The 10716-nt window shown below is 37.7% G+C and overlaps 2 protein-coding genes across 3 annotated transcripts in view; one reads left to right on the top strand and one right to left on the bottom strand.

Moving 5' to 3' along the window:
• LOC107665717 (voltage-dependent calcium channel subunit alpha-2/delta-4-like) overlaps positions 1-4826 on the top strand; it is a 37256-nt gene extending 32430 nt beyond the window's left edge. The window contains exons 31-39 of one of the 2 annotated variants that reach the window (XM_016456720.1): positions 1328-1398; positions 1529-1604; positions 1711-1763; positions 1873-1928; positions 2136-2156; positions 3418-3535; positions 3626-3741; positions 3830-3912; positions 4011-4826. In XM_016456720.1, the coding sequence (XP_016312206.1) occupies positions 1328-1398; positions 1529-1604; positions 1711-1763; positions 1873-1928; positions 2136-2156; positions 3418-3535; positions 3626-3741; positions 3830-3912; positions 4011-4103 (687 nt within the window). In that variant the 3' untranslated portion in view covers positions 4104-4826. The remainder of the gene's footprint in view (positions 1-1327; positions 1399-1528; positions 1605-1710; positions 1764-1872; positions 1929-2135; positions 2157-3417; positions 3536-3625; positions 3742-3829; positions 3913-4010) is intronic. The other variant, XM_016456721.1, reaches the window with a different exon arrangement.
• Positions 4374-10436, bottom strand: LOC107665687 (sorting and assembly machinery component 50 homolog A-like). Its single transcript, XM_016456669.1, has 12 exons — positions 10265-10436; positions 9760-9870; positions 9558-9659; positions 9357-9444; positions 9165-9271; positions 8935-9065; positions 7772-7859; positions 6547-6675; positions 6401-6472; positions 6231-6317; positions 4851-4899; positions 4374-4414 (listed from the first exon to the last, which is right to left on the bottom strand). The coding sequence occupies exons 1-12, from the start codon at positions 10283-10285 to the stop codon at positions 4374-4376; spliced, it is 1026 nt and encodes a 341-aa protein (XP_016312155.1). The 5' UTR covers positions 10286-10436.
• Positions 10437-10716: the final 280 nt, after the last annotated feature.

Genomic DNA, 10716 nt, shown 5'->3' with positions numbered 1-10716 from the left:
ACTCACAGTCTGTAAGTACGTTTTCATATTTAAAGGATTTGCCACTGATGATTCAAAACACGAGTCCGATCACAAATGCAAATGCAGACATGGTTTTATGTTTACACGGCGTGATGCAATGCAATGCGTAAAAAGACAGTACAAGTCATTATAATCCGTAATTATGTCCCCACTGGATGCTACAAATGCCTCGTTTATAATGGGTTTTAATGTTTTTGTCTCGTCGCTCCGGCCGGACACGGGGGCGTTAAGGGGCGTAACATTTCCGTCACAAGCTTGAGGTATTCGGCCAATCACAATGCACTGGATAGCTGGCCAATCAGAGCACACCTCGCTTTTCAGACCGATGAGCTTTGTAAAAATCGACGCGTTTCAGAAAGGCGGGGCATAGAGGAGAAACAATAATGTACAGTATGTGGAAAATAATGTGTTTTTTTAACCTTAAACCGCATAAACACATTTCATTACACCAAATACACAAAATAATGTTTTTTAGCAACGTCATATGACCCCTTTAATGATGTATTTCTTTCTTACAATCATGAAGATTATCACTTCGCAAGACATTTAATTGATGTACTGGGGTTTTTTATTACTTGGATTACTTGTGGATTATTGTTTTTATCAGCTGTTTAGACTCTCATTCTGATGGCACCCATTCACTGCAGATGATGCATTGGTTGAGCAAGTGATGTAATGCTAAATTTCTCCAGATCTTTTCTGAAGAAGAAACAAACTCCTATAATTCTTCAGTGGCCTGGGGTGAGTACATTTTCAGAAAGTTTACTTTTTTTTGTGAACTATTCCTTTAATTCACTGTTCAGCTTCATCAAAAACCATATAGATTTTTCTTCTTTAAAAACATTGTTTAGTGCATTGTTAATTATAAATCATGATATTTTAGTCAACAGTATGTTTTATTTAAATCATTATGATAAATGTCATCATTATTGTTGATTTATGTATTAGATTAATTGTGTATTATTGTATTTGGTTGCATATATCCATATGCTGACAATGGTCTCATACCATAACCGCAGCTGTTTGTTGCAACACATGCATTGTAGCTATGTGAGCAGTAGCCAGGAGATGAATGCTTATGGAGTCTAATCCCAGATTGCCGTGGGGCAGACAGGGCAGATTCAGGCATCTGTTTGCACAACTGGATCACTGCACATCTGTCTGTCTATGAGCGTGTAGGTGTGTGTGTGTTTATTCATCATGGGATTCAGAAATGATTTCATATTGTGTCATACTGTATATCTAAACCTGAATAATCCTTCAGTCTGCTGTATGTATGCTTTAGTCTCTGTGTCCTTTCACACAGGTTGGTAAATTCTTTGGGGAAATAGACGGATCTGTCATGGCCCAGTTACTAAAATCTGGCCTGTTTAAAAGGTAACTGGTCTCCTCAGAGTTTTTTTATATAATATAATAAAGTTTTTTTTCTTTGGTGAATTATTCCTTTATAGTTTCGTGGTACTTTCAAAATCTGAGCATGAAGTAATGCTGTATATTGTCCTACAAGGGTGACTCTGTATGACTACCAGGCCATGTGTAAGAACGCCCATCATCACACTAGTGGAGCTCGACCACTGCTCAGCGTATGTACACCTTAGCATCTATTAGAGAGAAACTATTCTTTATAGTGCATAATGCAGTCTATATTGTACTGACACTGTTGACAATCCACCTCTGTTCACCTCACAGCCTTTCTATGGTGTGCTGGCATTAGTAAAGTGGTTCTTCTCACATTTTGTGATGTAAGTGCTGTTTGAGGTTGTGAAACCAGGGGGAACATGAGCTATTTTATTCATTTGAGATGTAATTTGATTTGCCAGTAAAAATTTATCCTCAATTTTAAACTTACAGGCTTCTGTTGGAGTTCAACATCTGTGGTCTTTGGCATAATGACTATGTTGTGGATGGTAAGTTAGGAAGTTATGAAGGATGTAACGTTTTTGTTTTTGTTCAAACTTCAGAAATCCTCAAACACCCAGACATGTAAACCTCATCTCCATCTCAGTTTAATTTAATGTATCATTTTATGTAGTGTCAGTCTCTCATTTCTTCATTCTCCATTTCCATTGTTGTTCATCATTTTGCTGTAATTGTTTCTCATTGACACTGTTCAGCTAAAGCTGGGTTTCACGCATGTAAGTATCCACATGTGTACATGAGCAAATGTCCTTCATTTAGTTTGTGCCTTTCTATAGCCAGGATCCAAATTAGAGCCTGATAATTTGTAGCTAATGAAATTACTTAGTCATCTGTAGTGACTTTGGCATAGATCTAGGTTTTCTTGACAAAATATTAGTCTAGTCTGGTCTCATACCATAAGAAGATCCTGATTTATTATCACAACGAAATCTCCACAACACAAAAGAAACAAGCTGCAACACAACGCAATTAACACAAAACAATGGAAACAAACGTAACACAATGAAAAAAAGTCGCAACACAATAGAAACAAGACGCAAAACAACAAAATTAGCACAACACAACAGAAACAAGGTGCAACACAACGCAATTAACACAAAACAATGGAAACAAATGTAACGCAATGAAAAAAAGTCGCAACACAATAGAAACAAGACGCAAAACAACAAAATTAGCACAACACAACAGAAACAAGGTGCAACACAATGGAAAAAAGTCACAACACAATAGAAACAAGCCGCAAAACAACAAAATTCGCACAACTCAACGGAAACAAGGCACAACACAACGGAAACAAATGCAACACAATAGAAACAAGCCGCAAAACAACAAAATTAGCACAACTCAACGGAAACAAGCCACAACACAACGAAATTAGCACAACACAACGAAATGAGTCCTATGCATTGTGTCGTGGCGATTTTGTTGTGTTGTGCACTACTGGACCACCATATTAATCAGAGATTCTTAAACAGTTGTGCTAAAACATTGTATTGCTAACAAAGTAATGACTGCTTTACTGACCTAGACCTGACCAGTGGTTTTTTAAATGAACGTTTTAATGTGAAAGGCCTCTAAATTTGATCATAATATTAAGGCAGACAAATATATTATGCACACTATATATTCATAAAGGCAACATTTTAAAAAGCAGAAAGAATACTTATAAAATTATTAAAATAGATATTTCTAAAAGTATAAAAACATTTTATATATACGTTATTTTATACATTTGGATACATTTTACTTTTTATTTCATATATATTTATATATATAATATATAATATATATATATGAAACAGTCTTTAGAAAGCTGAAAAATATAATATTAGCACATTTGTTCCCAATTTAATTTGACTTTTTATATATATATATTATTTCCAATATTATGTTTAAAACCCCATCTTAAAAAACTCTGGACTACAGACAGCTGAATCTGTTTTCTATCTGTTCTAATGTAAATCTTGTCCTCTCCAGCACACAGACAGAAGAAGGTGGAACTAATGCAGCCTTGTAACACAGAGTATCCCGGCTTCATGTACGACACTTCCATCAGAGAGACCAACAGCATCATCAAATGTGGCCGTTGTCAGAAGTACGTCCATCAGTCAGACTGTCTTCAGATGGGTGGATTTGTGCCAGTAACAATTTGTCAATGTCTCTCTCTTTCTCTGTCATATTTCAGGATGTTTGTCCTACAGCAGGTTCCTAACAGTAACCTGGTCATGCTGGTGGTCCAGGCCGACTGCGACTGCTCCCGACAGTATGCTCCCATTACACTCGCGCCCAGAGAGGTCAAATATATCCTTCCATGATGATGAGTTTCTTGTATTTGAAATGTGGTTTGGTTAAACCTTGTGAAACTGAGGTATTCTTAACTCCACTGAACATAACGCCACAGTTAAGTGCAACAGGATGAAATCTCAGAAGATTCGCAGACGACCAGAGTCTTGTCACGCATACCATCCTCATGTAAGCCACCACAATCATACAGTGCATGAACAAGTGTGCATATATATGACATAATATTAAATTAAATGACTTTTTTTGTTGTATTTTTGTTCTTACAGGAAAATGCCAAGGATTGTGGTGGAGCATGTGGCATAGCAGTATCTCTCGCACTCTACTTCATATGTTTGGCCACTTCATTGGCTCTCCACTGAATAACAAAATATCCTTCTGCCATGACTGCTGTCTCATAGTGGACCCTAGGACCACAAAACAGGACACTTGTGATGGTCAACTATGGATCTCTAGCATCAGGAATTCAACAACAAAAAAAAAAGGTTTACACTACGTAGTATTTGTTATTATGATTTAAAGGGATAGTTCACCCAATAAAAGTGGAATGACATAAGGGTGACAGAATTCGTTTTTTGATGAACTGTCCATTTAATTTGCATCATACACTGTAGTTCTGTCCCCTATTGGACTCAATATGACACTGCACAGATGATATTTTTCTCAGTGGGAGCTACAGCCGGAGATATAATCTTAGATTGTCTCGTGTGACTTGATGTTATACATCAGATCTGCTATTCTCTTAATTTTTTATGTTTAGGATTACGATGAATGTTTCTAAGCAAATATAGAGCAGTGGCAACTAAACTGCTCTTTATTTTCATGATGGTTACTACTTAATGTTTTTCATTGAGCCGCATTTTCAGAAACTCTGTAATGAAAAGCATTTCATATGTTGTGTGAGAAGGATAGTTTAATAATTTTTTAAAATTTATATATGTGTGTATTTTAGTATCTGTAAGCTTATTGATCCGAGACCAAGTCTTTAAATATGGCTTGACAGTGGTTGAGAAATGTTTTGTGTGAGAACAGAAAATAGTGAAAGATGGAATTACTCAGTGTTTGTATGATTAAAAGTGCAGAAAGTGTGAACAATTTTTTATTTGAACGTTTTGTTGAAGGCAGCAACATACCTCCCCACAGAGAGGTAGAGAGCACCTACAAAGAGAGGAAAATAAGACTGTTAAAGAACATTTTCGTTGAAATAAAATAATCAAAATAAAATTCAACTTATTTTCAGTGCAGAAAGTGTGAAGTTTTTATTTGAAATTTTTTGTTTTAATTATTTAATTTTAATTATTTTAATTTTGTGTTAATAATTATATATCGACTCTTGTTATCCAGAATTAGTTGCCAAGGAAACATTTTAAAATTAAGCTTTTTTTTTTTTAAGATTAAATTACTAAAACTAAAGAGAGCCTTCTGAAAGTGCTTAAAACATCAACAAACTATGTTGTTAGCAGTGTTGGGCAAGTTGCTCTGAAAATGTAATCAAATTACTGATTACTGATTACTCCTACATCTCAGTTCATCGCAATCTCACAAATCTCTGTTATAACACAATAAATATATGCATAATGAATCTTTCATAATGTCTACAATTCGTGTCTACAATGCTCATGATAGACGATGAAGCGCTATATGCACAGGATATTTAAAACGTAGCCTACAAATGTAGCCTATTGGTTACAACTAGACGGCAAAAGTTATTCTCCGCTCTTCAAACACACAAAAAACATTAGCCTTTATAGACAGTGTTTTAGTGAAGAAAACGCTGTACTTATTCAAACATCATTTATTATTTACCCTTGCATTGCGAACAAGCCGAGATCTGTCTCCAGGCTGTGCGCGCTGCGCGGCGCTTTGCTCTGAATGGAAGCAGGGTGACGTTACGAGGTTTTGCTGACAGTTTGAGGATCCATAGCGTTAAAAAGTTTAGTGACAAGCTCTTTTGAATGCTTTTCATTGGTTAAATATTTGTAAAACCCTCAAACAGACATAAGGAAGACCAATAGCAGTGATTTAAAACAATAATAACGAAATATAATAGAGTTTGGATTTTCCACGGCACACCTCACTGGGCTAGGGTATGGCGACTGCCATACTCTCCCATACGGAAACGCCGCCCCTGCTTGTAACTATACTCTAATTACTATTTAGAAAATTATAACGCGTTAAATTACTCCGTTACTAAAAAACTAATCAAATTACAGTAACGCGTTACTAAGTAATGCGTTACTGCCCAACACTGGTTGTTAGTAACTAAAACTATGACTAATAAAAAACATTTATGTTAATTGTAAAAATGTTATCTGAAAAAAAATAAAATATTCAAAATCTATATATTTTCAGTTAGTTGCCATTTCTAATTTGAGCTTAGTTCAAGTTGGAGTACCACAACTACTAAAATTTGAATAAGTACATTAATGATACTAAAATAACACCGCAACAAAGAAACATAAGCAATAGTTTCCTCCACAGCATCTCACCGAGTCCCAGAACAGAGTCTTGTTGAGCTGAATTTCAAAGTCTTCCCTCAGGAAACTGACATCTCCTCCAGTGTAACCTGCCAGTTCCTAACAGACCATAAAAATGAAGTAAATAATGACAGTATTGGATAAGCTATTTCTTACAAGGACAACAACTGATTCAAACAAACCTGGTTGATCTTCAATAAGGCACCTTTTCTTGGAAGAATGGTAGAATTGCGTGTGTCGATGACCATTGTGTGCTGTGAGGAAAATATCATATATTTAAAATCAGATATCAATGATTGTAATAACAAGTTTCAGAGAAGAGACATACGGAAAGTGAGGACTTCAGGGACTGGCCACTCTCCTCCCTGACAGCGAAGGAGGCCGTACGGGCCAAACAGCCCAGCTCTCTCCACACGCCCTCCCACTTCAAAGTGTGATTTGTCCTCCAGATGGGGAACTGGTGATTATAGACCAAACAATCGCTAAATACATTAGATATATAGTAAAGTATATACATATAGTATATACATATATACATATAGTAAAACTTTTGACGTTATGGGCCAGATTTACTAAACAGGGCAAATTAGCGCCAGAGCGCAATTCTAAAACAGCATGATGGGCGTGGAAATCTCTGCGGGGGATTTACTAACAATGCGCAAATTAAAAAACATAGAAGCCAATCGTACTCGCAGAGCCAATGCTCATCAGGTGCGGGTGATCTAACGTTACTTGAAAGTGAAAGTGAAGTGACATGTGGTCAAGTGACCCATACTCTATACCCATACCTAAATGCTCTGCATTTATCCCATCCAAAGTGCACACACACAGCAGTGAACACACACACACCGTGAACACACACACACCCGGAGCAGTGGGCAGCCATTTATGCTGCGGCGCCCGGGGAGCAGTTGGGGGTTCGGTGCCTTGCTCAAGGGCTCACCTCAGTCGTGGTATTGAAGGTGGAGAGAGCACTGTACATTCACTCCTCCCACCTACAATCTCTGCCGGTACGAGACTCGAACCCGCAACCTTTGGGTTATGAGTCCGACTCTCTAACCATTAGGCCACAGCTTCCCCGTACTTACGACAAAGGCGCAAAATAGTTTAAGACATGCTTTATTTTTCAATAATGGCGCAAATACCAGTAATTTGACGAGGGCAAACATTAGTAAATCGCGTTGCGTGATTCATTTTAATACTCTCCACCCATTGAAAGGGAAACTCCTACAAATGCATATTCAATAAGGTCAGGCGCAAAAATAACTGTGTCCACGCCTTTTTAGCGCTAATTCTTCACTGCGCGTCTTTAGTAAATCCTGACGGTACTGTTTTAACGCCAAAAGATGGTTTGCGCTGGTGCAAGCTGTTAGTAAATCTGGCCCTATATCTACTAAAACTTAATTATTTATGACATAATATTTGGTTTGGTAAAGAGAAAATAAATGTAAAAATAAATAAAATGAGATCAAATAAAATAAAAAATATTATACAAATTTAAATAAATACATTTAATTTTATTCAAAATAATTATAATAAAATAAATCCTTTACGCTGAACTCGGTGGAGACCCCTCGGTCCGTTTCTCTGAGTGAGCTCCATGGGAACTGGCCCGTGACTTTATACAAGTTAATGGAGAAGCTGAAAGAGTGAGTGAGTGTCAACAGCAAACCTGGGAAAACCTGTTCACAAAATTCACAAACAACCACTGAAACGTGATTAGTAATCTAGTAATCACAGCTATACTGTACATATAAAAAATTCAGTCATTATTTCAAAAGGTTGATGAATTTTTGGGTAAAGTTTGGGTCGGACATATAGAAGATATTGTCCTTTTTTTATTGTGAATACGCTTTAGTTGTCATTGTACGGTGGCCGAGAGAGCTCAACGCGCTGCAACTTAAGAAAACACATGCAAATTGAAAAAACACCAGCAAATTAAGAAAGTGTTCTGGAACAGTGTTGTAAATACAACTTAACCACTGATTTCTAGTCGTGTCCTTCCAAAAGAGCCGGCGGCTTGAGTGAGCGGAGTTCCGGCTTGAGTGAGCGGAGGCCGGCGGGCTTGCGGCAACCACATGTGACGATCCCGGGCTGGACTCCGCTTCGTCCACGGTGAAAGCCGATCTGGCGATCGACAGCGCAAAGTTGAAGTATTTCCTCAGCGACCAGCACGGATCAGATCCAGGCATGACGAAGCGATATCGTCCTCTTTTGGAAGGCCAAAGAAAGTAGTTTCGCTTTCACAATGAACCACACAGCGCCTTCATGACATGGCGGTGGCGGCGGCAACAACAATACTACAGCAAGAATAAAAGTTACGCCTTCTTTCTTTGCGTGAACATTTGGGTGGCATTATGCAAATCTTCTCACATCGTGACGTAGATATGTGGGGGCGTGTTAGAACAAGCCGTTTTAGGTAGGCGTGGTTGACTCTTAACTTTTATAAAGAATATCTCTTTGGATTTGAGACTTTAGTCTTTGCAACTTTACAGATCTTCTTTATGCACCAAGAGCTTGTAACACTCCAAAGAGAAAGGAAAAATTGAAATCGCATCATATGACCCCTTTAACCCCTAATGAATATTATGTCAAGTTTGTTTACTAATGAGAAATGTACTCAACTTTAATGACTAACTTAGCCAACATGACATTTCTAACAAATCAAAATGTAATTTTTAAATAGAAATCTTCACCACCAGGCCAAGAAACATACTTGCGCTCAAAGTGTCCAGGCTGGGGCTTGAAGAATGACAAGCCATATGAGGTTTCCTTAGTCCCATAAGAGAACTGGAAGGTCAGCTTCTCTGCACGGCCAAAAACATTGGGCAATTTCAGACCCAGCACCTGAAACGAGAACCAGAACAACACTTCTGTAAATAATTTTGGTTTCTCAATGTACTAGACACACAGCCCACAGTGACGATGCAGGAGTCAGTAGCTCACCATGCTTCCCTCGTTGTTCCCAACCATGGTGTTGTAACTTCCCGTCATTCTTCTCAGCTCCTTCACCTCAAATGTCACATCTAGTCCATTCGGCAGCGCATTAGCACCTAATGTTTTGAGAGGAATTCAGACTTTGATGCATCACTTTGATTATTGGTTATTTACCACTGGTTGTTTGCTTATTTGTCATACCTTCAGCAGTGTCAATGACAACTTCCACATGTCTGAATATCCCCATACGCAAAAGTCTCTGTCTGGCCTCATGGGACTTCTTCATTACCTGTAACATAATTATAAAGAAGTTTAATAGTTTAAATCTAGTAAAAAAATATGTAATACAATTTTAATAGTGTAATTTATCCACAAGCAGCATCTATATAAAGTGATACTCACATCAATCAAGCTTTTGGCACGGAAAACATCTGCAATCTCATATGTTAAAATGTCTTCCTTTGTTCTCCCAAGGCCATCGATGTGCACATGCTGTACTACAACCTAAACAATTGAAATACATATGAAAACACCAATATGCCTGGTACAAAACCACATTTATGTACAAGCAGTGGATAGAAAAATCGCATAAAATCCATCTCACGTCTTTATTTTCAAGAACTTCCTGTTTCTCTTCATGCTCTGGTTCTCCCAGGTCCATGTCATCTGCTTGAACCCCCAGCTCAGGTCCTTGCATAGGAAGGGGGTCCAGACTCTGGTTCAACAGATATGTAGAAGTGAGTGAGTTTTTAGATCTATTATGTTATTATATTAAGCATGCTCAGAGAACCTGATATCTCTTATAAATTATCGTAGCAACACGGACAATGTGTAAAACTACAACAGATACTATAAAAGTGTGCAGGTAAGTATTGTATGACAGCACTAACGTTAGTTTGTTCATATCCAATGCTATACGAGTCTGTTTAAAGTGAGAGTGAGCGTTTATATGTGCAAAGATGATTTATTATCTTATTGACATACAGTTAATCCGGATTAACGTGGAGTAACGTTACTAAACGTCATCCTGAACTCGGCCTGTCATTCAAAGACTCTGTTCAGAGGTCATTCCTTTAGCTTCTACAACAGCTCTGGAAAAATGCGCTTACCCTGGCATACACAGTCCCCATGTTTAAAAAAAACTTTTTACATTCAAATGTCCCCAATATTATAATAAACAGTTCAGTTTAATACAGAACAATCCGCGGTCTGTCTCTGGCACACTACAACAATCTCCCGGTGGCCGCCATGACACTTGGTAACCATGCCCATTGGGAATGATGATTGGCGGAGGAGGACAGAACAACTACGTCATGCTCGTCACTATTTTCCTTAAAAGAATATGGAGACAAATTGCAGTTTAAGTTACATTCCATACGAATCTACACTCTTTATCCTTCGGTCCTATCGTTTTTTAAAAATATTTTGTGAGTTTTTTCGCTTTTTCAGTAGAACATTGTGGACAACTTGATTACTGGTTGGTTAAGCGTTCCAGGAGGCGGAGCCAACTCCTGATTTGATTGACAGCCAGTTGCCAGACCATATCCATGGGAACAGCAAA

This window comes from Sinocyclocheilus anshuiensis, unplaced genomic scaffold (assembly GCF_001515605.1).
Source record: "Sinocyclocheilus anshuiensis isolate Anshui unplaced genomic scaffold, SAMN03320099.WGS_v1.1 scaffold840, whole genome shotgun sequence".
NCBI classification, from domain to species: domain Eukaryota; kingdom Metazoa; phylum Chordata; class Actinopteri; order Cypriniformes; family Cyprinidae; genus Sinocyclocheilus; species Sinocyclocheilus anshuiensis.
The sequence above is the reverse complement of the archived record's forward strand: the minus strand, read 5'-3'. Positions and strand labels throughout refer to the sequence as shown.

What these genes read in the sequence shown, in the direction of transcription:
- LOC107665687 (XM_016456669.1), bottom strand. Translation starts at nt 10,285, where the DNA reads ATGGGGACTGTGTATGCCAGG. An exon ending in GGGTCTCCACCGAGTTCAGC is followed by an intron (nt 6,676 to 7,771) that starts GTAAAGGATTTA and finishes TATAATCACCAG; the next exon opens with TTCCCCATCTGGAGGACAAA. An exon ending in AGACTCTGTTCTGGGACTCG is followed by an intron (nt 4,900 to 6,230) that starts GTGAGATGCTGT and finishes CTCTCTTTGTAG; the next exon opens with GTGCTCTCTACCTCTCTGTG.